The sequence below is a fragment of the Rousettus aegyptiacus genome, unplaced genomic scaffold (genome assembly GCF_014176215.1).
Source record: "Rousettus aegyptiacus isolate mRouAeg1 unplaced genomic scaffold, mRouAeg1.p scaffold_m13_p_2, whole genome shotgun sequence".
Classification (NCBI taxonomy): domain Eukaryota; kingdom Metazoa; phylum Chordata; class Mammalia; order Chiroptera; family Pteropodidae; genus Rousettus; species Rousettus aegyptiacus.
In genome coordinates, this window is record NW_023416295.1 from 170,384,724 (window position 1) to 170,411,873 (window position 27,150).

General features: G+C 45.1%; 2 protein-coding genes and 1 pseudogene across 4 annotated transcripts in view; 2 read left to right on the top strand and 1 right to left on the bottom strand.

Moving 5' to 3' along the window:
• The window catches only part of FAM227A (family with sequence similarity 227 member A), a 52,708-nt gene extending 36,008 nt beyond the window's left edge, over positions 1-16,700 (bottom strand). The window contains exons 1-6 of one of the 2 annotated variants that reach the window (XM_036237491.1): positions 16,411-16,700; positions 13,827-14,062; positions 12,010-12,092; positions 5,660-5,729; positions 5,003-5,079; positions 3,417-3,563 (exon numbers count right to left, since the gene is read on the bottom strand). In XM_036237491.1, coding sequence (XP_036093384.1) covers positions 3,417-3,563; positions 5,003-5,079; positions 5,660-5,729; positions 12,010-12,092; positions 13,827-13,968 — 519 coding nt within the window. In that variant the 5' untranslated portion in view covers positions 13,969-14,062; positions 16,411-16,700. Of the gene's footprint in view, positions 1-3,416; positions 3,564-5,002; positions 5,080-5,659; positions 5,730-12,009; positions 12,093-13,826; positions 14,063-16,410 lie in introns of those variants that run through there. The other variant, XM_016161635.2, reaches the window with a different exon arrangement.
• On the top strand, positions 14,599-14,717 carry LOC118614225 (annotated as a pseudogene).
• A 277-nt stretch (positions 16,701-16,977) lies between the features above and the next one.
• Positions 16,978-25,049, top strand: CBY1 (chibby family member 1, beta catenin antagonist). 2 transcript variants are annotated; one of them, XM_016161704.2, is made up of 6 exons: positions 16,978-17,088; positions 19,356-19,473; positions 21,886-21,970; positions 22,814-22,919; positions 23,000-23,118; positions 24,283-25,049. In XM_016161704.2, the coding sequence occupies exons 3-6, from the start codon at positions 21,893-21,895 to the stop codon at positions 24,361-24,363; spliced, it is 384 nt and encodes a 127-aa protein (XP_016017190.1). In that variant the 5' UTR covers positions 16,978-17,088; positions 19,356-19,473; positions 21,886-21,892; the 3' UTR covers positions 24,364-25,049. The 2 variants fall into 2 exon arrangements, with proteins under 2 accessions (XP_016017190.1, XP_016017191.1); XM_016161705.2 differs by having other exon boundaries at positions 16,984-17,088; positions 19,359-19,473.
• The last annotated feature ends 2,101 nt before the right edge of the window (positions 25,050-27,150 follow it).

Genomic DNA, 27,150 nt, shown 5'->3' on the forward strand with positions numbered 1-27,150 from the left:
TCTGTTTTACAAATGAGGAAACCAAGGACTGGAGAGCTGAAGTCACCTGCCCAAAGTAATATAGCCAGCAAGCGGCAGAGCCAGGATCAGAACTCATAACTCTAGATGGCTGCTCCATGCTCTCACCTGTATTCAATTCATAACATCAATATCAACGCACAGATATTAGAGAAATGCAAATCACTGGACCATAAGAGTCTGCTGAGTTGGTAGTAAGCACCTGGAATACTAAAATTAGAATGGAATTATCAGTGAACTCTGGGGGGCAGAAAATTCGGCTTTCATTGTCAGGCAACTGGGTCTTGAAACTTGTGCTGACTCTAAAGCTACTACCATAATAACATGTAAATTGAAGGCTTACCACATATCTGGCACTGGCCTATGCACGTTCATCCCTTATTTCACTTTATTTTTTCACAGTCTATGAGGTAGGTGTTCAGTTATCCCCAGTTTACGCGAAAGGAAAGTGAGGACTGAGAGGTCAGGACTCTTGCCACGGCTTACACAGCCTGGGAGGCTCGAACGCAGGCGGTCTGGCCCCAGAGACGCCACACATGCTGCCTCTCCTCTGACAAGAAGAGCAAAGAGAACTCACTCTCACCACCTTCCGGGACGCACAGGGAAAAACTCCTCGGCACTCCCTCAAGCCTACCTGGGAAGCTGGGGGCCTCGTGCATTGATGAGCAAGCCTCCCTCTAGCAAGCTCTCTGAGCCTGGCTCTTGGCTTTGTCTTTGTCACCGTTCCTCACATTTCCTTAGAGAGACAGTAGAGCGCAGCAGTGAAGAGCACAGACTCTGGTACCGGACTGCCTGCCAGGATTCAAATCCAGCTCGTACACTTAGCCGTGTGACCTTGAGCAACATTACTGAACCTGTGTGTGCTCCGTTGCCTCATCCAGGAAATGGAGAAGATGATGATGATGACAGTCCCTACCTCAGACGGCTGCGAGGATTCAACGAGTGAGCAATACTTACGAAGCTGGAGAACAGTGCCGGGCACTTGGAAACTGTTGCTGAGAGCGTGCTACTTTCTTACTGTTTGTTTATTCAGACTCCTCCTTCCTCTCAAAAAGATTTCATTCCAGGCCTTCAGCAGACACTGGGACGGTAACAAACACGATACAGTGGCATAATAACTTTTAGGTTCATCCATGTTGTCCCAAACGGCAAGATTTTTCTTTTTTATGGCCAAGTAATATTCCATCGTATATATGTGCCACTTCTTCTTTATCCAGTCATCTGTTGATGGGCACTTATGTCGCTTCCATATCTTGGCTATTGTAAATAGTGCCACAGTGAACAGAGCGGTGCACATGTCTTTTTCAGTTTTTTTAGATAAATACCCAGAAGTGGAAATTCTAGGTCATAAGGTAGTTCCGTTTTAAATTTTTTGAGGAACCGCCAAACTGTTTGCCATAGTGGCTGTACCAGCTGGCAATCCCACCATGCATGAGGGTTCCCTTTTCTCCACATCCTTGCCAACACTTGTTCTTTTGATTTATTGATGATAGCCATTCTGACAGGTGTGCGGTGATATTTAATTATGAATTTAATTTGCATTTCTCTGATGATTAGTGATGTTGAGAATCTATTATCCGTCTGTATGTCCTCTACTGAATTCATTTACCAGTTCTAACAGCTTTTTGGTGGAATCTTTAGGGTTCTCTACATACTATGGCATCTGCAAATAACGAGTTTTATGTCTTCCTTTCCAATCTGGATGCCTTTTATTTCTTTTTCTTGCCTAATGGCTGTGGCTAGGACTTCCAACACTGTGTAGAATAAAAGTGGTAAAAGTGGACATCCCTTGTCTCGTTCCTTGTAGAGTTTTTCATATACTGATATTTTTCATTTAACAACACAGCGTAGCATGTTAAAATACACTCTTTATAAAATAATCATTTCGATGGCTAAGTAGTCCATGACAGATATACCCCAAATGACTACTAGTCTTCTCTTATTGATGATTAAACTGTTTCTAATAACACTGATAATAAAAACTGCCATTTTTTTGAGAACTTATGACTTACTAAGCACTGTGATAAGTGCTTTTATACACCTATCTTATTTAATTTTATAATAATTCTTAAAGACAGAGACTGTTGTTGTCCCTATTTTGCAGTAGAAGAAATGAGAGCCCAGAGAGGTAACCACCAAGATGTACTGCCTTCCAGTTATTTCTTGCTGTCATAAATGACAATGTGGTGAACATCTTTTCACATTGTCCTTGAGAAAATGTGATGCTCTGGGTGCCCGCTGCTCCTCCCTATCTGCACTGAGGAAAGCAGGGGATCAGGTGCCCCACCTCAGGGTAACCACTGCCTGGCCCAGAGACTAGCGCCTGGTGAAAGGCAGATATCCACTTGTTGATGGCACCAGAACTTCAGCAAATTCCACTGTCATACTTGGCAGTGACTGGCCCAAACAGATCATCACTCTTGGGAAGTCTGAATGCAAGACACAGAGGAATGAGAGAGATGAAACTGGAGACCCAGCCAGAGAGAAGGCAGCAGGGAAAAGTCATGAAAAAGAGGAGAGACAGGAGGAAGGAAAGAAAGAAGATGGGGAAAGAATAAAATGGAGAGAGAGGAATAGAGAGAGAGAGAGATAGAAAGAGAGAGAGAGATGTTGGGGGGCGGGGGGAGCCCGTAGTTTGAAACAAGCAGCAGTGAGAAGTGCAGGTAGAAGAGATTGAGGAGTCGAGTCCCAGGCATGTTGAGGTGACCAGTCAGGAGCCGAGAGGACAATGACCAGTGCTGCTTTGGGGACACTGGAGTTGTTGTGCAGTCATGAAGCGTGATGAGGCACAGCTACAGGGCTGCTAAGACCATTTCCTGTGCATCCTCCCCTCCCCACACCTCCTTACAACTATCCCCACCTCCTGAGTGGCCAGCAATGTATCACATAAACGCACAAGTTCCTCTGGGCCCTTTTTTCCTTCCTAAGGAACCCAGTGTATACTGCTCCCCAAGCAGGTAACTCACCCCAAGGGGTGCTATGTGACATAGGAAGAAAATATTGTAACTAATGTCTTATTAAGAAAAAAATAGAAACTAAGTTTAACGATATACAATATAGCAATTGACAACAAAACACGTATATCATTTATAAAAAAACATACGTCATGAGGACTTGTACTCAAAATATTTTGCTAAAAGGATTCATGATCAAAACAGTCTGGAGACCGGTGCTCTGGTGTACAGGATATAGGTTTCGGAGAAGACGTGGGCTTGGGATCTAATCTCAGCTCGGTCACTTGCAAACTGTGTGGCCCGCAGTGGCTTACTCAATTGCCCTGACTCTCGGTTTCCTGGGATGTAAAACAGGACAGCTGCGTCCGTCGCATGGGTGGCTGTAGGGTACAGCTGGGCCCATAGCTGGACCTCACGGAGGTGAGCTGCCCATCCCTTTCTTACCTTACCAGTCAGGGGGCTTCTCTCAGACTGCACCACATTGTCAACCATGTCACAGAAGTCCACCCCATTGGGCAGCTCATTTGGCCTGGAGTCGTTAAACGGCGGGTACTGGTATAGCTCTGCCAGCATATTTTTATCCGCTGTTTTCTAAAGCAAAAAAGCAGGATACGAAAATGGGGCCCATCATTCTGACAGTTTAAGGCAACGGGATATCTACAACTTTTTATCATGAAGACAATATAACAACTTTACAAAATGCAGAAAAAAATGAGGGTACGTTCATGACCCCAATGCGCCTCGCCAAACATCTACTTACACGATTCCTATTTTCTCCTTCAGGCTTTGAGCACACGTATACAAATATATGTACCTTCAATCATTTTACAGTACATTGACACACACACACACACTCATGTCCTGCTCTATCCACTTAACTTTAGATTTTTCACATTGCTACACTGTCTTCAAATTTGTCATTTAAAATAACATGTCCTGTTAAGAGAATGTGTCCTAATTTAGTCAACTACACACTGTTACTTCCAATTAATATTACTGTCATATTGGTAATAAAGTTAATAATAATAACTCAGAACATATAGTTGCCCCCCTCCTTGGCTTATTTATTTAGTATGCCTTTCTCAATACGGCAATACTAGATCAAAGAATATGACTATCCTCGTGTTTCTTAATATATATTAAATGGATTTCTGAATAAAAATAAAATATGACTATAATAAAATGTAGAAATACAGGGAAGTAGAAAGAGGAAACCAATTACCGTCACCGAGAGGCACCTACTGGAAACATTCTGAGGAACTGAATTTCTCCCTACTTGGACTACGGAGTTGACAGTGGAAGAATTCAGCGATTAACTGCACTGACTGAATCAGACAACCTGTCGCACCGCCCTGTACTAGCTGTGGCACCTTGGGCAGGACACTTAAATCTGTTTGGCCACCATCATGGGTCATATGACAGTTTCGGTGCAGACTCTCAACCCCTGGGCTCTATGCTGTGTGGGAATTTCCTAGGCTAAAAGGTGGAAAAAGGTTCATATTCTCCGGCACTGAAAGGTTTAAAGAGCAAACTTCAGAGGATCTTAACTGGGGCTGCTGCTGGCGAGGCAGCGGCGAGCACCTGGCCGTGGGGCTGAGGATCGGAGCAGGAAGTGGGGCTCCGCCATCAACAAGCTGCACAATGCTGCAGGTCACCTGACTACCCCTGAACCTCAGCTTCCCGGGGCGTCTGCAGTGATCGCCGTAACTGGCACTGCTGTCCACGGCCCCTCTGAGCGACTCTGTGTGACTGAATCTGAAGTCATTGCTTTTAAGGGGAAACGCCTTCTAAGTTCTAAAAATAAACCGATGGCCTCTGGGACACTCCTCATTCTACCCTTTCTAGGGTGTTATGAGAAATTCTACCATTATTCAAATACCTTAAGATCTTCTAAAAAGGGGATTCTGCAATTTTCCTGCATAATCACTATCCAGATGCCAAGTATTTGCCCCCCCCCCACCCCCCAGGAATAAAATCGGTTTCCTGCCCAGAAGAAAAGTCAGAAACAGACCCAGGAATAGATCACTTACCCTTTTAACAACGGAAGATTTGACGTTCCTGGATTCTGAGTCACTGCAAGTGTACTGTAAGTTTCTTTGACTTTTGTCTGCCGAAGAATGGAAGAAGAGAAACGGGATGTGAGGAACCGCGGGTCTGTCCACTGCTGTGATTTTTCATTCTACCTGAGCTGCCTGACGACACACATCATTAGTCTCACAAGATCCCGCTCCTGTTGCTGACTGATCCGGAGTCCCCTCCTTATCTGATTAGACTGCTTGAGCCGGAGAAGCAGCCAGGAGGGGTAGACCAAACGTAGGCTTTGAAATCAGGCTGGGACAAATCCAGGACCTGCCACAGACAAGCTGTGTGACTTACGGGGAATTACTCCCGTTCCCCAAGCCTATTCAGTGGCACGGACCGCACAGGTAGGAGGCCCTTGGAAGCTCTAACAGGGGACTATGTATGGAAGCACCCAGTGCAACGTGGCATGTAGCAGGGAGTCTCTAAGTGTTACTGTCCTTCCCTCCTTCCTTGCCCAATGTCAAGAAGTCAGATTTAAGGCTCCTTCAGAAGAGGAGAAAAATACCCTCAGTCCAAAACTCTGTATTCCTACTCAATGCATTTTAGATACGAAAAAACCAACCCCCACAAAAACACCATCTAAGGCTGTGAAAAAGGATTTTTGCCTCTGTCTCCTGAGCCGCCACGACTTTTCTCTCTTAAAGACTTCTTCTCCAACTCATATTTCTCAATTGCCTTCAAAAACCAAAAAGAAATGGGGCATTAGGGATCGGTGCAAACCTTGGCGGAGGGTGGGGGTCAGGGGCAGGGCCGCTTCTCCTGTTGATGTGTAAAAGGCGCGGAGCAAAGTTGGTGACGGCGCCTTACTGTCTTCCCCTAGGTGGGAGGGCCGTGGTGGCAGGCAGTGCCACTGACTCATCCGCCTGTCCTCCCCAGCCCGCTCTCTCACACTGTCCCTCCTCCTGGCGACGTCTCCCCCCCTCCCCAGGGCCTGCACCTCTGAGGACAGCATTTGGAACGGTTCCAGTCATGGCCCCACCGTTTACAAGTAGTGTTCGATCTCTCTGTCAAAGGGGGATAATAACACCTACCGTCCAGGGTTCTTATAAGGTCAGATATAAAGTATTCAATGCATCTGAAAACACAGGCACAGAGGCTACCCCATGGAGCTGCTCGATAATGGGTAACTATTGTTGCTATTAATCATTATACTTTTGACCTCTTGAGGGATTTCCCTTGGTCTCTGACTCCTCCCCTAGGAGTATTCAAGGTCCTTAGTCCCACACCCTGCTCTTTCCACTTTTAGTTTCTAAAGAACTTCCAGGGAAGTCTGATGATCGGTCAGGCTTAGGTATCACTCCTCTAGGTGGAAACATGAGACTGAAATACCGGTGAGGAGCTAGAATCAGTGAACGTATAATTCATTCACAAATACTTCCTGAACATCTACTACAAGCTGAACACTGTGCTGATGTCGAGGACGCAGCAATGAGCGGAGACGCCGTCCCTGCCTTCCGAGGGCTCACAGATTAGTGGGGAGAAGCTGGTGATCACAGCGTGAATGGGGCTGCCCTGGGGAGAGACGGGGTGCCAGGAGTGTGCCCAGGAGGGGCACCTACACTAGTCTTGGGGTGGAAGGTGCAGAGAAGGCCTTTCCAGAGGTAGCGACCCACAGGCAGAGAGAAGGAGGCAAGAGCCTACTGCTGGAGTGAACGGTGAAGCTGTGACAGGGGGCGAATGAGCCGTCAAGGGAAGGAGACTGGAAAGGAGAGAAGCGAGGTTCGCGGCCAGAAACTGGACGGAGACCCACACTCAGGGTATGGGAGAAAGGACAGAAACAGGACCTGGCTGTGGCGACTGTGGGGAAGAGGATCGGGGACTCAGCAGGAGACGGCTCACGTGTGCATCAGTACACATGTATTAAGCACTTATTTTGCGCTGTGCTAGATGCCCTCCAGGAGGGCGAGACGGAGGCTAGAGAAACCAGTCTGGCTAGAGGTGCTGACTCAGAAGAAATGGGCGCCCAATAAAGGCCTGGTACATAAAGGGCAGACTGCGGCCAACAGAGGTTGGGAAGGGTAGCCCAGTGATGGGCTCTGGTGGCAGCAGGCAGCCAGTATCTGACAGATCTGACCAGCCGCCTGGGCAGAGGAGCAAGGACAGGCGAGGGGTCCCTTCCTTCATGCCATATGAGGACCAAGGGGGTTCCTGCCAGCCCCATCATGGTTGTGACTGGCAATTTGAGGGAGCTATGCCAATGCTGGGAAGTCTTGAAATGCCACCAGATCCTGTTTCTGGGAAGATAATGGCATTCTTTTTCCTGGTTTTAAAATTATCATTAAAAAATCACAGAGGTGACATATAAATACACCCTTGTTGTAAAATACCCAAACATTACAGAAGTATGTGGAGTAAAAGCGTTTACTTGCTTTCCATCCCATCCCCTTCCCAGAACTGACTCCACCTGCAGTGCATCCTTCCAGATTTTTTCCCTACACATTATTCATACCCATATAATGTCCTTCCTGTGAGCCAGGTGCTCTTCTAAGCCCTGATCTAAGGGTTTCAGGAGTTTTGACTCACCCAATTCTTGTAACAACCCCTCTGAGATAGATACCTTATTACTGTTATCACCATTTTACAGGACTCATAAAGGTTAAATAATTTACATAATATCACAACATAAGAAAATAAAGTAGGAATTGAAACTCTGAGTCCTATGCCCGAACTCTGGTGCTATACCTTTTCCCATATGTAAATGCACACATATACAGATACATTTTTTTTTTTAACTTACATGGAATCAGTCCAAATAGTGTGTGTATATTTTGTTTTTATTCACAATTCAATTCTAAGCTCTGCTTAACAATGGGGTGGGGTAGACTGAAGATAGTGGTCTCTGTCCTGCATCAGTAAAGAATGGCTGAACCTCTGTGAAAGGCAATTTGAACGTATTTACCAAAATTTTAAATTTCACTACAGTTAACTGTTGGGTTAACTCAGAGCATGGCCCCTCACTTTTAAATTTCAAATGAGCTCCAAGATACACATACAAAAATATTCAAATGTTCACTATGATGAAAATACCACCAAAATATTTACCAATAGGGAACAATTACACCATATCCAACCTACAGAATATCATGCAGCCACAAAAAGAATGGGAGCAGACGGGTGGCTCCATGGTGTAGCGGTTAGCACATCTGCTTTACACGCAGAAGGTCCTGGGTTCGCACCCCAGGTGGAGCCACACCCAATACCTCGGGTGCATCAGGCCCCCCCCAGTTCACCAGGGCTGCCAGGCCCTGGCCCCAGGCACACACCACCAGCATGTGGGAGGTGATGCCCCACCTTCAGAGAGCCAGGCCTCAACCTCTGTAGGTGAGGGGTGGAAGGAAGGGGGGAATTAAAGAGGGGTTAAAAACAAAGAATGGGGGCAGGTCCACAGTATCTACTTTGAAAAATCTCCAAGAGGTACGTTTGTTAAAAATTAATAAAACCAAAATCAGATTACAAAACAATATTTACGGTATGATCCTGCTTATGTTAAACAAAGAAAACAACAGCCCCACATATATGTGTTACATATTCCTAAAGGTATAAAAAAAAAACAAGTTCTGGAAGGATACACACCATACAATTAGCAATGGTTTCTTCCAGGGAGGGGAATAGGGCAGGGGAAAAGTGACTATTTACTTATATACTCGCAGGTGATTTGAATATTTTAGAATAAGCACGTATTATCTTGCTACTTAAATTTTTGAAACTAAAACAAAAAGATTGACTCAAGAGCTGAACTGACCCTAAAGTTAGTACTGGAAACGTTGGGATGAGGGTGAAGCTAAACGTTGAGGAGACAAATCACCAGGTTGGGACCCTGGGGGCCGAGGAACTTTGCCCAAAGCAAGGTAACAGGTGGGAAGGGGTTAGGATATTTAGGTGGAGTGAACTGGTAGGAAGTAAAGGAGCAGGGTTAAGACAAAACAAAAAAGTGGAGGGAAGTGATGGCAAAGGAGCAGGAGAAGAGCCACGGGAGCACAGTGGACCAAAGATCAGGGAGCAGGCCACGTGCAGCCTCACAGAGGCGGTCTTCCCAGTCTGCAGAACTGCCAACCCATGACTTGGGTTTGCATCTAATCTGAGGTTCTCTCACTGTATTTAGAGACACAGACGGTCCTGTAAAGGAATGAAGCAGTCCAATGTAAGACCATGTGGCAACCCAAACTTGGCCTCCATATTGGGAACGGTGCCACCCAACCCAACCCGTACTGTTCAACCTACAGAACTCCTGTCTCCCGACACGCCAGCTGTGTGTGCACATGCGTGCATGCATGTGTGTGTGTGTGCGTGCACGAATTACTGGAGGGCTTTTTTGGTTTCTTTTATATTTTTTATGAGTGAATCAAAATTAACTTTGAGACTTTTGGTTCCCAGTCCAGCATGTGAGGAGCTCAGAAGTCTCCAGTACATCCTAACAAGTGAAAAGCCGAACAAACTAAAAAATTAACAACTCTTCTTAGATCTGTCAGAAAAATGAGCTCACTGGGCAAACTGCTGTCCCCTAAATGGGAGCAACCCACAGGCAGACACAGAGAATCACAATTTATCAGAGCAGAAACCTCCCTGGGAACCAGCACCAGGATAAAACTGGGACTGTAATTGACAAGTTGCTGGAGGTAAGGTGTGGACAAGGCTGAGAGTTAAAAACTCCAGGGCAGGGTGCAGGGTGTGTGTGTGTGTGGTGAGGGGATCCCACTTCTAAATTTTACTTCCAGGGGCTCCACTAGGTCCTCGCAGTAAGTATCAGAGAATCCCTTGGTTCGTCACAGGGAGAGAGGAAAAGTCACCATTTTAAATATACCACAGCACTGTGTTCTTCTTGCTCTCCGAAGAAACTACTTTACCAGAACCTAACCTGCCTAGCGGAAGGGAAACACCCAGCTCTACCCTCATTTGACTATCTTGTCCCACCTAAGTGGGGCGGAGTTATCTGAGAAGCACTGGTGAAGTTCACAGACCAGGGGCACGGACTCGCCAACACACTGAGACGGAATCATAGGACTGTACGGTACACTTTCCCTCCCCTGTCAAGATGTCAGTTCTTCCCAACTTGATCTACAGATTCAACGCAATCCCAATAAAGATTTCAGAAAGTTATTTTGTAGATATGGACAAACTAACTCTAAATTATACATGGAGAGGCTAAAGACCCAGAAAAGCAAATACAATACCGTAGGAGAACTGACATTATTCGACTTCAAGACTTACTGTAAAACTATAGTAATCAAGATAGTGTGGTATTGGCAAAAGAATAGACAAAGAGAACAACAGAACAGAATAGAGGGCCCGGAAATAGACCCACGTAAATGTGGTCAATGGATCTTTGATAAAGGCACAATGGAGCAAAGCTAGTCTTTTCAACAAATGGTGCTCAAATGACTGACCTCCACATACAAAAAAATGAATCTAGACACAGACCTTACACCTTTCATAAAAATTAACTCAAAATTGAGCATAGACCTAAATGTAAGAGTAAAACTATGAAACTCCTAGAAGATAACATAGGAGAAAGCCTAGATGACTTTGGGCATAGAGATGACTTTTTAGATACAACACGAAAGGCGTGAAAGAAACGATTGATAAAAGAACTTTATTAAAATTAAAAACTTCTGGTCTGCCAAAGACGATGTCAAGAGAATGAGAAGACAAGCCACAGACTGGGAGAAACATTTGCAAAAGACACATCTGATAAAGGATTGTTATCCAAAACATACAAAGAACTCTGAAACTCCAACAGTAAGAAAACAAACAACTTAGTTAAAAAGGGGGCAATGACCTTAACAGACACCTCACCAAAGAAGAAATACAGATGGCAAGTAAGAATACGAAAAGATGTTTAATATTACATGTCACTAGAAAACTGCACATTAAAACAAGAAGATATCACTATCCGCCAATTAGAATGGCCAAAATCCAGACCACTGAGAAGAGAACCAAGTGCTGGTGAGGGTGTGGCGCACCAGGGACTCCTTCACTGTTGGTGGGAATGCTCAATAGTACAGCCGCTTTGGGAGACAGTTTGATAGTTTCTTATAAACTTAACATACTCTTAGCATGTGATTCAGCAGTCATGCTCTTTGGCATGTACCAAATGAAATGAAAACATATGCCCACACGAAACCTTGCACAGGGACGTTTATAGCAGCTGAATTCATAACTGCCAAAAGTTGGAAGGAACCAAGATGTCCTTCAGTAGGTGAATGGATAAATAAGCTGTGGTTCACCCAGATAATGGAATATTATTCAATTCTAAAAAGAAATGACCTATCGAGCCATGAAAAGACATGGAAAAACCTCAAGTGCATATTACGAAGCGAAAGAAACCAATCTGAAAAGGCTACCTACTGTACGGTTCCAACTGTATGACATTCTGGAAAAGGTAAAACTATGGAGACAGTAGAAAGGTCAGTGGCTGCTGGGGGTTAGGGCAGTGAAACTGTTCTGTATGATACTGCAAAGGAAGATGCATGTCATGACGTATTTTTCCAAACTCAGTATGCACAGCACAAAGAGAGAGCCCTAATGTAAACAATGGGCTTTGGGTGATAATGATGTGCCAATTTAGGTTCCTCAGTTGTAACAAATGTACCACTGTTGGTGGGGGGCAGGGGGCGGGGGGCATGCATGACGTGGATATGAGAGAACTCTGTACTTTCTGCTCAATTTTGCTATGAACCCAAAACTGTTCCAAAAAATAAGAGTTTATTGATTAAAAAAATATATATATATGTATATGTGTGTGTGTGTGTATATACATATATATATACATATACACACACACGTGTGTGTGTATGTGTGTGTGTGTGTGTATGTATGTGTGTATATATATATATATATATATATACACACACACACGAGACCTCAAATGGGCAAATATGCTTTCAAATAAACAGAGGGGCCCCCAGGGCCCTTCCTTCCTGAAAGCCTGGCCTCAGCCCTGGCACCCATAACTTACCAGGCTGCTGTCCAACGGGCTGGGGCTCAGATCTATCTCCGCAATCTTCTGGTTCACCTGGCGGATGGAACCGATGAGGCACGCTGGGCGGGGAGTCAGCTAAGGACACTCTCGGGGTGGCAATCACGCACCGATGGCGTGAAGGCGCACCCCCTTTCTGTGCAGTCTGGCCACTTAATTATTTTCTTTGTAAACAGTCAGCATTTCTTTCATCTTGTTTTAAATGAGTCGCTTTATAAATTATAAGTGAAAATTATATTCTAGACACCTTGAAAAAGATATGAAGACTCATCCATTATGTTGCCACCCTAACAACTTCTGTTAGGATTTGGGGAGATTTCCTTCCAGGAATCTTCACATTCATACTTTTCTACATAATTATAATCTCAGTGTATGCCTATTTTACTACTGACTCGTTTTCCACTCATTATTATGATCATTTCCCATAAGGCTAAATAATCTTCATGATAGTTTAAATGGCGTTATATGAACCCACTTAGAGGATTAACTTTCATACACTTAATTGTTCCTTGGCTACTGAATATTTGTTGTTTATAACTTTTTGCAATTGTAAATAATGCTGTGATGCGCAAAGTCACAGAGAGCGCCGTTTCCATATTTTGGATTATTCCCTTAAGAGAGATTTTCAGGTGAGGGATGACTAGGTCAAAGGGTATCTTGACCTTGTTTATCACTGTTGAAACCTCTGCTCAGTTCAATGGCCCATCTTGTTACCAGCTCTACACTTGAATTTCTTTCTATCTCAGCCTCAATTGGTCTGGGACATATCCTCTGTAAAAGCTCCATAATCCTACCACTCCTCAGCTGCCTTTATCTAAAGCAAGGTTCACTCTTACTTCCATTACCCTCGAGTGTTCTTACGAATTGGAGGATGCTTGACAAATGAAGATGCCAAGGAGGAACACAATAAATCATAGGGAGTGAAATGGGTTAGTTAGGCTGAGATGAGCTCAGGATTAAGAAAAAGAGGGACATTAGAAAAAGGCACAGGAAAGCGAGACCCTGAAGCAGATCGTGATGGGATCACGCGTGCTCATCTTACGGAGGGTTTCTGAGAGGCGTGGGAGAGAGAGGACGCAGAAGGGAACGTTCAGTTTGGCAGGCAGCAGCATGACTCGAAGAGAAATGAGCTCTTCATGAGATAGAAAGACCTGGGTTATTTATAACCAGAGAGGGTTATTTGCTGGATGAGCTCTAAGGCCTCCAGAGATGGGATTCTGTGGGTCCCCGGGAGATAGTTCAGGGTCAGAAGTGAGATGAGGATCAATGAAGGCAGTGCTGGAGAAGTAAGATTCTGGTAGAGCCTGGATGATGCTAGAAGGAGCAGACTCTGCGCCTAGGCAAAAGGCCTGGCAGGTAAGAAGAGGTGAGGTCAAGTGGAGTAAAGAAAAAGAAAAAAAGAAAAAAATTGGGTCTTAAGTTCACTTGTCTGAGGGCACAGGGCTGGATCATGACTTCTTAGTTGCTATCTATGATTCTTTGAAAGGTAGAAGGGAAAGAAAGAGACAATGGAAAAAATGAGCTTTTCCCCTTCTTCCTCATTCTTTCGACAAATATTTCCAGTCTTCTTTCTTTTGGGCTTTTTCTAATTATCTTAGTAAAACAAATTCAAGTCAAACAATCCTTCACAGTCTCGAATTCTTCTAGAGGATAGGTAGGGCTTAAGTAATGAAAAAAATTAACGAATGTGTAAAGAACAAGCTAATAAGTAATGCATATTATAGACTTGAGCACAGGTTACAGCTCTGCAGCAGGTGTATTTGGTCTCGATTGTAAACAGCACCACAGAAGGATACAGGGTGGACTGTCTTCCAGACTCTTCCTCACAGCTTTCTGTATTGCAGTCCGTGCAGTGAGTGAGGAAGCCAGCTGCTCATCTATCGGTACCATTGGCAAGGCGATGACATTGATGACCTCCATCTTCTTAAAATAAGCCATTGTCCAGGTTCTTGTAACCTGACAAACAGTAAGTTTCCACTTTTAAGAGCCTTTCATTTTTCACTCTATTCTTGTTCTCTGTTCAACCAGCCTCCTGGAAATCACAAACAACAAAGAACCATCTCAGAAAATACAAGCACGCTTATCTGGCAAGCAGGGCTGATGGAAAGGCATGTGCTGCATGCCACATGGGGGATAAAGGTTTCTGTCTGAGAAGCCCATTGTCAAATGAGAATCTCAAGCCATATATACTTTTTCCTTCTACCTGCTGATGCCCACCCTCTAGCCGTGACAAAAATTATTGTACAGTTGACCCTTCAACGATGCAGGAGTTAGCAATGCCGACCCCCCATGCTGTTGAAAATCCATGTATAACTTTTGGTTCCCCCGAAATTTTACTAATAGCCTACTGTTGACTAGGAGACTTACTGGTAACATAAATAGTTGATTAACACATATTTTGTATGGTATATGCATTATATGCTACAGTCTTAAAACGAAGTAAGCTAAAGAAAGTAAGCTAAAGAAAATGTTAAGAAAATCATGAGATGAAATATTTAAAGTACTTATGTAGTTATTGAAAAAATACAATTCAAGGGTCAACTGTAGTTTTAAAAATAAGGAGACTGGGTCTACAGCCATGCCACCCTGAATGTGCCCAATCTCGTCTGATCTCAGAAGCTAAGCAGGGTTGGGCCTGGTTAGTACTTGGATGGGAGACCACCTATGAATACCAGGTGCTGTAGGTGTTTGAAATAAATAAATAAATAAATAAATAAATAAATAAATAAATAAATAAATAAAATAAGGAGACCGGAATGCTGAAAAAGCTGCGGCTCCAGATCACCCAGCGAGCTAGTTCCCAAATAAGAAATGAAATAAAATCTTTCTGTCTCTCTGAGCCATACCTCGAAAGTCAGAGATTCCTAAGACCCTTTTCAGCTTTCAAATGCTATGATTCTATGATACATGTCCATCTCCTCAATGAGGGTCCTGATCGACCTGAGACTTTCTGCTCCCTTCCAGAAAACTGGTCCCATCTCTGCTTTTCTTCCTGGACTGAGAACACTATGGTAGATTACAACAGGTTCCCTGAAAAGTCAGGCTTAGACCCTGTCGAGAAGCCTCTTCTCTTGAGAAAAGTGAATATTATGCTTAAGAGAAGAGTGTTTTAAAATACACACTCTGTTCCCTTCTAAAAATTTCATTATACCGTTTTAGGATAATTATTCTCTGAAATGTGTTAAGATTTTATGTCAGTACTTAAGAAGAAAAAAAAAATTCAGGTAAGAAAACTAACTTCATTGACTATCTACCCTGTGTCCAGCACTGTGCTACGTGGGGGGCAAATGAGTAAAAGAATAAGAAACATCCTGCTCTCATAGAGCACATATTCTGGCAGCTGAAATTTGAATGTCCTTGTTTAAGTGAACGTGTTTTAATAACCTTCTGTAATTCAATATTTACTGAGTGCCTAACACAAGCCAGCAGTGTGCTCGGATGGTGAGCTAACAATCAGTCTTGATCCCTGCCCTAATGGAGCTTATAGCTACCAGGTGAGACATGAGATAATCAAACAGTTACACAAGTAACTGTGAGTTATAACTGTGACAATTTCTTCAAAGGGATGTACACAGTGCTATAAGATAGCATAATGGGCACTAACCTAGTTAACATGGTCAAGACTTGGAGGAGGAGCAAGAGTTAACTAAAGGGGGAGGGGAAACACCATCCAAGCAGAGGGGTGCAAGGGTAGGAAGGTAGGAAAAGGCTTGAGTTGCGCATCACAGTAGCCACTAGCCACATGTGACAACAGAGCCCTTGGAATTTGGTTTGTGGAACTGAAGAACTAAACTGTTCGTTCAAATTTAAAAATCAAGCGGTACAAATTTAAATATATTGATTATATGTTGAAATGATGTTTGGGACATTTGGAGTTAAATAAAATATTCAAATTAATGTTACCTGATTTGGGTTTTTTTCTCTTTAAAAAATATGGCTACTAGAAAATTCTAAATGATATATATGGCCCACATTTTGTTTCCAATGGACAGTGCTGGGCTAGACGGTGCAGAATTTGGTTCCAGGTCATGGAACTCTCCTCTTTTCAATTCAGTGAGGTGTAGTTGGAAGAAAATTATACTTCAAGCCAGAGACTCACGGGTCCTGCCCCTCACTGGCTGGATGACCTGGTGCCCTCACTAGGCACGCAATAAATATCCCTTAAACAACCCTGAGTTTCTTCATTTCTCAAATGGAACCAATCTACTCTGTTAGAACTTTAGGAGATCTAGAATTGATTCTCTAGTAGCTCTCTGGCCCTCGCTGACTGTGAGACCTTGAAGCGGCCGCTGACCTCAGTTTCCCCTGCTTGCAGAAGCCTATTAGAGTCGAGCGCGGGGACGAGGGCAGGGTGGGTCACCATTCTTCTGTGCGTCTTACCTGACGATATCGAGGGAATCCGACGATCTTGGGGACAGTTCCGCCACAGGCTCCTCAGGAGACCCTGCAAAGTTCTGGATGGGACGCCCGACCTCCGTTGCCCCCACATCCAACAGGAAGGAGTGCCCCCCTTTGCTTTGTGGTGGGGTGGGGAGGAGGGAGAGGAGGAGGAGCAACAGGGTGAGGCCCATTTGGCTACTGTGAGTCCTGGCGTTCTCCCGGCAACGTCGGGCGCAACCACGTGCCACTTTCCCACAACAAAGGAACCGTCGCGAGCCACAGCCAGACGCCGTTACCACGGCGACGGCCCTAGGGTGGGGAGACCAGACCAATGGGTTTGTGGGGAGGGCGAGTGTCGTTCCTCGTTCTAGCCTATAGCAGGGGAGCACGTAAGTGACTCCACAAGGCCATACCTTTGTGGAGTCCGTACAGCATCTCGAGGACACCTCTCAAACGTTTTTGGCGCTTCCCAAAGGCCCTCGTTGGGGACCCCACCGGCGCTCCGGACACCCCTCCACTTCTTTGATGGTAGATTCCGGGGCGGGGCTGCGCGTGCGCGCTCGGGGCGAGTGGCGGAGAGGCCGGCTGTGGCTGTTGCGACGCCTAACGTGGTCCCCCGCAGCGGACTAACTGGTGGTCTCAGAGTTTGCGGAAAAACCGACTTCCGGATCGCGTCAGGTACGTCTCCAAGCCCGGCGTCGCCCGAGGTCTGAGGAGGAGCGGGACTCCTGGGCGTTCGCCTGGGATGCAGGGGGTCCCCGCGGCTGGAGCTGCGGGGAGGGCGCCCGGCACGGGGCAGAGGCCGCCTTCACCGCAGGCCCGTCACCGCCCCCCCCCCTAGAAGTGTGTTTCCTCGATTGTAAATTGGAGTAGCAATTCCTCCCCGTAGGTCGGCCGCGAAGGGCGTGCCCAGGAACGTTTGTTTGTTCTCTAGCATCAGTTGAGTCCACCAGCCCTCGGAGGCGGTGTACCTGCGCGGCATGTCCTTGGCCGGCTCTGAACTCTGCGGGACGCAGATCCCTTGTTAGATTAAAATAAGCTAATGTATTTTATGGCCCATTGCAAACTGAAGCGCCGCACCATGATGAAGTGGTTAGCGCAGAAAAGAAGGCCTTATTTGAAGCCCAATTCCACCACCTTCCCACGCTGCGATGCGGGCAAGTTATTTAGCTGCTTTAAAGCCTCAGTTTTCTGATCTGTAGATGGGGACATAATTTATTTGCCACGGTTGCTGTGAGAATCACACGCCACAGCTTATTATAAACACTAAAGCACTTTTACAACCTTTGCGCCTGGGGCCGGCCGTTATTTTCTCTGATTACAAATAAAGAAGCCTGAGGCCCAGATGTGCGCTCGATGATAAGTACTGGGGTCCCTTCCCCTGGGGGGAAGCGGCAGAGCGATGGGTGGAACCAGATGCTCTCCCTTCGCTTCATTCGTTCTGAGCCTTCTTTCACCAGGGAGTTTCACTAGAAAGAGGGCTGCCAAGGGGCCGACCGAGACCTCTAGGTGCACACTAATATTCCAGTAACCCAGGATCTCAGCCAGACTTGTTTGTGGATTATTGGATCCGACCGAAAAGGCAGCTAGTCCAGACCCTTCGTTTTCCGCATCTGTAATATACTGGTGATGTTTCTCAGTTTAAGGATTATGAGAATTGGTGAGGTCATGAGTGAAGTGTCCCCTTTAAAACCCAGTAGGCAGTCGAGGGGCAGAGCCAGGCTAGGAACTTGGTCTCCTGTGTCCTGGCGATGTGCCCAGGCACAGTGGTGCTCTTAGCACCGTTGTAGGCTTTGCAAAAACAACTTGGCTTTTTTCCCCTTCTTCACATGTTTCCACATGTTTGGAGAGACAGAAGCTGCTTTTATTTATTGTTTTTTTTGTTGTTGTTGTTATTTGTTTGTTTTGTTTTTCTCCTAAGTAGTACATGTGTTATTAATAGTTCATTAAATCCAAAAGTATATATTTCTCTAACATAATTTTATCTTGTAACATATGAAATTGCCACTGTTTGGCAATTCCATCGGAGTCAGCCATCCTGCTCTCCTTCCCATATTCAACCACTGTGAGCAGTTTGGTGTCTCCTTCCAGACCTTTTTCAATTTTTTTACATGCACCCTTATATATATTACTGACTTTTTTTTTTTTTTTTTGGATCATCTCATATGGGATTATAGTATACAGGTTGTTCTGCAACTTGCTTTCTTCAAGTTAGAGTGTGTTGGAAGGCTTTTCAGGTCAGTCCATGTACACTTGTCTCATTGTTCCTTGCCCTTTAGTGTTGTCTTACAAGAATGTGCTGTGACGTGTTTGGCTATAGCAACCATTGGTAGCCATTTCGCATTGTTTCTGATAGCAAATGTTATCAACAATAGAGAACATTTGAAGTAGACTTACCTGCCAAAAAGTATGTGTATTTAAAATTTTTCTAGGTTTTGTCTAATTTAAAAATTATAGCATCTTAGGTTTCCACCAAGAGTAAATGAGGATGTCTTTTTTCCACATCCTCACCAACACTAGGTATTAGTCATCCTTTAAATTTTGCCTATATGATGGATGGAGATGCTTCTTTTTATGATATATCCCACAAATTACGAATACCAGGATAATGCGATATACACCTTTAGCCCACTGACCGTGGCTGTGGACCCTGGGAAAGTCGTCTACTTCTCTGAGCCCTAGTTATCTCATCTCTGATATGGATAGGAAAATACTTACCTTATAGGGTTGCTGCAAGGGATACAAGAAATATATGAAGAGTACCCAGCACTGGGCCCAACCCATAGTGGATACGCAGGAAGTGATAGTAGGTAGTTTTGTTACTGTGCCCTTTTTTTTATGAGTTAAAACCTTTCTTCCTAGATATTCCTGTTTCATTCTTGTGCTGCCCTCTACAGACGTAAGATTAATTGCCTTCCCTCTTCCACCCTTTTTCTTTTCTCCAGCAGAAGCAATGCCAGGGCCTCCACCATGTTTTGGATGACGTGGTAGCACAGCTTCAAACTCCCTCAGCATCTTGGTCCCCACTGCCGTCCTGTTCATCACCACGCTGGAAGCATTCTGGTTTGTTTGAGTTCTGAATTGTTGTACCCAGACCCCAAAGGCCATCCCCTAGGTTGTGGGTCTACTGATATTTTTCATAACAAACACACAGCTACTAGTAAAACTCTCATGAGCATACACCGCTAAATATCTTTATTTTTTATTTATTTTTATTTTATTTTATTTTTATTTATAAATATTATATGCATATATACATATACTTCTGTATTATATTGTAAAACCTCCAAAGACGCTTTTAAACTCTTATCATTCATTTTAGTGATATTACTTTCTACATCACTGAAAATAGCACAGAAGTTTTTCTTCATGTTCTCATTAAATGTCTTGCTAATTGTGATGGATTTATCCTATGAGTTATCTTTTAATAATAGTTAATATAAAACCTTGTTTCAAATAGTCTTGAGAACTTTCCTCTGTTTTTGGCCAACTTCTTGTCAGATATGATTAACTCAATACTGTTTTTATCATAATATAGCGAAGGAAGATCTTCTGCCCAGGAGTAGGGAAAGTGACAGCTCTGTCACTCTCGCTCGCTTATGCTTTCACCATTGTTATCTGCAGGCTACAGATTCTTAGAAGGAATCTTTTTAAGCTACTTGTGTATTTAAGTTAAAATTGAATAATATTGGGAAGAAATGAACCTTGACCCCTTTCTCAGACCATATGCAAAAATTAATTTCAGACAAATCATAGCCCCAAGTGTGAAAGTTAAACAGTAAAATTTCCAGAAATTAATATATGAAAATATCATGACCTTGGGGTAGGCAGAATTTTTTAAACAGGACACAGAAACACTAATTTTAAAAAATTGAGAAATTAGATTCCACTAAAATTAAGAACTTCTTTAATCAAAAAGAAGCCAGTAAGAAAGCAAAAAGACATGTTCTAGATTGAGAGAAGATATTTTCAGTATTCCTCATATATACAACAACAGACTTGTATTCAACATACATAAAGAACTCTTACAGATCAATTTAAAAAGTGACAGTCAACCCAATAGAAAAATGCAAAAGACTAACATGCATGTCACCAAAGTAGGTATCCAAATGTACAATGAGCATATGAAAAGGTGCCCAATTTGATTAGTTATTGGGGAAAAGTGAATTAAATACAATATAATACCACCACACACCTACCAGAATGGGTGAAATAAGAAAGATAGGAAGTGCCAAACGTTTACAAGGATCACTCGAACACTGTTGGCAGGAGGAGAGATTGGAAACCGACTGGCAGTATCTGCTAAAGCTGGACACTCTATGACTCAGTAATTCCACCCGTAAGGCTAGAACCAGTATACTTACGTTTACTGAAATACACATCCAGGAATATTCTTAGCAGCACATTTTTAATATACAAAAAACTGTAAACAGTCCAAGTGTCCGCTTTATGTGGTGGAATGTTTTACTGCAATGTGCACAAACTACAGCTACATACAACAACATGGATGAATCTCACAAACATGGTGTTGAGTGAAAAAATCTAGACACGGATGAGGACATCCCCATGAGTCTGTGGTTCTAAAGCTGTTGGGCGAGGCTTGTGGGACAATAAGATGTTCTGTATCCAGATCTGGAGAGTGGCTACACAGGGCGTGTGTGTGTTGCAGTAAAACCTTGTGAAGCCATACACTTAGGATTTGTATACTTCTCTATATTTATGTTATACATAAATACACTAAAAGATTTCCTCTTCCTCCTCCCTACCTCCTACCCCTCAAATGGGCAGTGTCAGTAAATCGACTTAGCTGGGCCTGTGTGAATTTTAATAGGTTGTAATATGCTGTAAACAGATTTATGGCTGCCATGTTATGGGCCTTCTTCTTCCAGTGGACATCTCATCATACAGGACAGGTGACCTTTAACATATGGACTGAGCGAGGGGCACTGTTACCAATCTGAAAGTGAAGTATAAGTCTAGCTTTATTTCTTTAAAGTGGGACACGTGCAGAGGCTGTTCACTGTGATTCTTACCAGTGTACAGGAAGAAGTGGAATCACAGTCCTCACTCTAGACTGTAGATCTGGCTGGCGGTGCCAACTTGTGACAAAACTTAAGACAGACGGGTTAGGCACATGCCTGCAGTTAACAGAAACTGAGGAGCCACACACATCCGTGTTCAAATACTAGCTCCCCCTTAGCAACTTAGCCTTTCCAAATCTTATCTGTCACATGGGGCTCATGAGAGGGGCTAAACCAAGGGTGATTACGAGAGTTGAGATATTGCAAAGGTTTTAGCATGCTGCCCGGCACATAGCGCTCGACACGTGGGAGCCACTACTGGGGTCGTGAATAGACATATGAGATGTACATTTCCGTGTTTGACAGCAGTGGCATAAGATCAGTGTCCCAACTATTTGTGCCCCTGACTTGTTCTGACCCTAAGACAAGGGTGCATTGACCTTGCCTTTGTCAGGCCAAAGATGCCTCTCTTCGGGAATACGTTCAGTCCGAAGAAGACGCCCCCTCGGAAGTCCGCTTCTCTCTCCAACCTGCACAATGTGAGTGTCAGCACGGGGTTCAGCCCGGTGTGCCATGAGTGGGGCGTTGAGCCCGATCTCTGATGGGAAGTGGGGTCCTGCAGAGGCATCCAGGTAGTAGGGCATCCTTTCCATTCATATTGCTGTCGCTAAAATCATTTTTAACTCCTGCTTGGGAATCATCATCAAAGCTTATTCAAGAAGCTAATAAGACAGTCAACCTCATTATGGTTTTTGGCTCCAAATGTTATTATCCAATTCGACTTCACTTTATTCCCAAGACTTGGCCGGAAAATGATTTTAGTCATGTTTAAGAATCAAATTCATATTCAGAGGATGATGTTTTGCCACCATTAATGACATTCAAAAGGAGATATCACAGCTGTAGAGACCATTTCCAAGCTCCTCAAGGGCAGAGCTGGTCGCGTTCATCTCTGAATACCTAGAACTTGTCCTGACTCAGGGTGGGCGCTCCTGAAAAACATGGTAAAGAACAGCTATTACCAGTGATAGGGCATTAGCATTTTATACCTTTTCCATGCTATATATAGCTCCATAGAAAGCAAATGAACTTAAGGGCTTATTACATTTAAAAAGGGTTATTCACAGTAGATATAAAATAATTCATTGTACAAATTTCAGCATATATAGCTATTTCAGAAAACATCTGTTGTATAGAGCAGTATATTTCTTCTCATAGTTTAAAAGTTGTTGTTGTACCTTGTTTGATTTTCTGACTTAAAAAATTATCAAATGTGCTGGGAAACGATTAGGGAAAATAAATGAGTAGTTGGGGTCCTATAGTTAGCGGGGGAGGCACTGGCTATGGCCCCCTGAAGCCGGCATGAAGTGTCTCCCCCACAGTTGGATCGGTCAACCCGGGAGGTGGAGCTGGGCCTTGACTATGGAACCCCGACTATGAACTTGGCAGGGCAGAGCCTGAAGTTTGAAAATGGCCTGTGGATAGCAGGTGAGCTAATTTCCTGCCATTTTGTGCAATAAGATTGCAGAAGAAAAACCCGCGTAACGATGGTTCTGTCCTTGCTCCAGAGACAGGGATTAGTGGGGGCGTGGACCGGAGGGAGGCGCAGCGCCTGCGGCGGCGGAACCAGCAGCTGGAGGAAGAGAACAACCTCCTGCGACTGAAAGTGGACATCCTGCTGGACATGGTGAGGAAGGCGCGGGAGGGCTGCTCCACCCCAGGTCAGCCCGGCCAGCTCGTACCTCTGGAGGGCCAGTGTGCCCAGGCACGTTGCTTCGAATCCAAAGACACAAAACCACATCAGACACAGTCCCTATCCTCAAGCGCTCACATTCTAGCAGGGAGAGAGAGGGTAAATATAATGACAGTGCCTTGTGGTTAATGGCAGCTGTTAGAGTCTGCAGGGCCTGGCATCAGCACATGAAAGAAAGGGACTTTGTCGAGACCAGAGACATCACAGAGGAAGGCACAGTAGAGCTGAATGTGGAATGGTAAAGTGAGGACCGGAAGCTGGGGATGAACGCATTCCAGGAAGGATAGCCTGCTCACGGCTTGGAGATGCCCCATACTAAGCAGGCATTAGTCAGTGCCCAGCGCAGACCTGCCTAGGGGTGCTCTCTGCATTGGTGTTGGTATTCTGTGGCTGCAAAAAACCCAGCAGCCTGCTGGGCCTAGAGGTGCAGGTGAAGGTCTGTTGGGAGGCAGGAGAGCGTTCGCTGGTGGACGCTGGGGTGGCTAAGAGCACGTGTGCTGGAGCTCAACTGCCTACATCCTTGCCCAGCTCCCCCGCCGGCCATGTGGCTTTAGGCAAGTTGCTTAACTGACCCGTGTGAAGAAGCTTAGTTTCTTCAGCAATAAAATAGACATGATAGGAGGATCTGCCTCGTAGTGGTAAAGCACTTGGAATAGTGGATTTCTCAGGAGGTGTGGCTCTTCACTGTAAGCTGACCTCTGCTTTAGAGAGGTCATTGAAAGGTTCTGATGAGGAAGGTGACATTCTTTTTTAAGGACTTTCTCCCCTAGTCACCGTTAGGTAGCTACAGCTCAGAAACAACTAATCCTTTAGCTTAGAATCGCCGGTACCTGCCTTTTTTCATCCGGAGGCCTGCTGTCCTTAACGCATGAGTGCTGCGCAATGCTAGGTGATCAAACACGTGACAGAGTGAACTGTGAGTGTTTTTCAAGTACTTGAGGTGGTTTCATTCTGCCCAGTTACGAAGGGGTTTCTGTCAGGGAGGCTGGCAGGCAGTATCAGGGGAATACCGGGGGCTTCCGCCAGTGCACAGGGCTGACCTTGCAAACCTAAAATATAGCCCAGAAATGTCCTAACAGTCTGCTGTTTTGCTTTCAGCTCTCTGAGACCACTGCCGAATCCCATTTAATGGAGAAGGAATTGGATGAACTGAAGAGTGTCAGTCGGAGGAGGAAATGAAGGCCCCAGAGACATTCATGAGAACAGGGAGAAATCTGCTGAGCAGAGGAGTAGGACATAGCTGAGGGTTTGATAGCCGAACTATTGGATTAGGTCCTGGGAGGGTGTCCTATAATGGGGCCAGAAGGCGCTGGCACCCTTGAGTTGGCAGGAGGAGAGTGACAACGTAACGGAGAAAACCAGGATTCCAGGCCAGGGAAGTAAGTAGCAATGTGCTGTGGCTGCTGGCACCGGGAGGCCAGTCCGTGAGGTCTGGGGTGATGGTAAGACTTGGGGTGCTCTGCAGTCACTGAACATAAAAATGTACCTGTCCCTGCTCTACCCTCATTGGATGGATGCTGTTGGGAGAAGCAGCTGGAGTTTATCCTGCCACCCCCTCACATTGGCGTTTGGGGCATGGCACCAGCTTTAAAGAGGCCTGCACGAGGGGGTCTCAGATGAGCAGCTCTCCTGGTTCTCCGCCCCTCAGGCCACTCTCTCTGTCCTTCGAAGAGTATGTGTATCCCGAACCCATAACCTCCTGGCTTTAGCTTTTCAGCAGCAAGCACCAGCCTTCCACACACTATATTTTTGTGCTACTTTCCTGTTTACATTTTTTTTAAATTAAATTATGTTATATAATCTGTGGCCAAAGTGAAAAAAAGAAATGTCAGTTCTTAAAGAAGTAAATGGAACCTGGAGTCTTAGCTTCTTTCGCTCTATCCAAAGACAGAATCCTTAGGTTATGGGATGTGGCACCATTGCAGGAGAAGCATTCCAGGTTCCTGGCCATTGGCAAGGCTGACCTGGAACAGGAACAGTCCCTCTGCCCAGATTCCCCTGTCTCCTCCTCCGGGGAGTTGGGACAAGCCCAGATCTGGCAGGGACCAAGTAGTTGGGGTGAGGGCTGGATTCCTAGGGAGAGAATTCATGTGTGAGTCAGTGAGCTGAGTTGCTCTGGCTAGAGGAGGGAGCTGGCCAAAGTCAGAGGGAATCCAGCTCCCAAGGTCAAGGGGGAGGGCCCTGAGGGTGGGGACAGAGCCCAGGGCTTCAGTCCAGGGATGGCTACCAGGGTCAGCAGTTACATGCTCAGGACAGGGCCCAGGACCTGGCACACATTTTCTCAGCTCAGCCCCGTGGCGCAGGGGCCATCAGCATGCCTATTCACAGACAAGGAAACAGACTCTGGGAGTTTCAGAAACATGTAGGATCAGAGAGTGGAGGTGTAGGATCCTGTGGACTCAGCCCAAGTGAAGAAGAGGAGCTGGGTGGGGGCCCGCCTCAGATGGAGGCTGCTGGTTCTCGTCCATCCTTCTGGCCCGTGCAGTGGATGCATAGGAGCTCCAGCCCATAACCTTACTTTTTGACATAGAGAATAACAGAAGAAATTGGAGAAGGATATAGATAACATGCAGGGCATAAATCTCCAGGTGCAGATAACAGGAGCAGCTGAGAGTTTGCTTTTTCCTAGACCACTGTCAATTAGCAACCATTTATCAAGCACCCTTGATACCAAACACCTATTTCTAATTCTCATGAGAATTCCTCAAGCTTATCACCCCCTGCTTTGAGATGAAGAAACCAGCCCAGCAAGGTGACACAGCTGGAAAAAGGAGAGAGCTTGGACTGAACCCTTGAGAATCATGGGGGCAGGTGTGGTTGTTACAGTGATGTGTGTCCCCCTCCACACCACCACTGGCACGTGATGGGGCTGCTGCCAGTATGTGGGACAGTTCTGCAGTGAAGGACGTTTATTTTGAGTGATAAGGGAAACAAGCCATTGGTGAGTTCTAGCAGAGGAATGCTGTGATTGACTTGTTTTTAAAAAGGCACTGCTGAGAACAGACCGAAGGGGTCAAGGCTGGGACCGGGGAAGCGGCAGTAGAGGAGGTGAAGTGGTCAGATTCCAGAAATGAATTGAAGATGGAGCCTGCCAGTGTTTGCTGATGGATATAGACTGTGAGCTGCATCAGGGATAATCCTGTTGATGGAAGTCTCTCAGAGTAAAGGGGGAAATTACCCATATCTCACCACCATAACACTTTTATTTTTCCCCCATTAAGACGTTATATGCTTTCGAGATTTTACCTAGTCAGATACATCCTTTAGGTTCTGGTTGAAATTCTTCCTCCTCAAAGCCTTCATTAACCAAACTATTATTAATGGGCCACCCAAGTAAAGAGTGCTATCCGGTTGACATTTATTATCTCTTGTAATCACTAAAAGTTTTGTGAATTTTTGTGCCAAGCGTCAGATTAGGGAAGAACTGTTACTGAAGGGCTGAGATAGAACATTCTGTGGTGTGAGGGAGTGAGTACAGGATTACAGGCAATAATCAGAGGAGGGTTTACGGTTTGAGATCTAGAACTCCATCTGCACAATTGTACAGATAGGAGCTACTGGGTGTTTTTTATTGGAGGGCAGGCCTTACAGCTTTTGTAAGATTCTCAAAGGGATCTATGCCCTCCACCGACCTGTTAAGAACTACTGTTTTACTAGTTTCAAATTCAACGGGACAGACAGGAAGGGTGGAGATCATGGACCTGAGTGGGAGGGGCAATGAGTGGCTAGGGAGCGGGGTTCTAGAATACCCCATCTCTATGCAAAAGGCAGAGTCACCTTTGCATCCATGTGCTCCCCGCATGGGGCATCACCTCTCACTTGGTGGCCCCTTACGTGTCCCCTTGTCCTTTGGCTGTGACCCCTGGCCTTGCATCAGTCTTACCATATGCCCTATTTGCTGCCGCTGGGCATTTCTTCTTGAAATCTTCAGTGAAGCCACACTTGGGTTTTCCTCCTTCCTCTCCA

Coding starts and splice junctions, on each gene's coding strand:
- CBY1 (XM_016161704.2), top strand. CDS start 21,893: ATGCCTCTCTTCGGGAATACGTTCAGTCCGAAGAAGACGCCCCCTCGG. Junction 21,971..22,813: donor CTCTCTCCAACCTGCACAAT/GTGAGTGTCAGC, acceptor TCTCCCCCACAG/TTGGATCGGTCAACCCGGGA. Junction 23,119..24,282: donor TGGACATCCTGCTGGACATG/GTGAGGAAGGCG, acceptor TTTTGCTTTCAG/CTCTCTGAGACCACTGCCGA.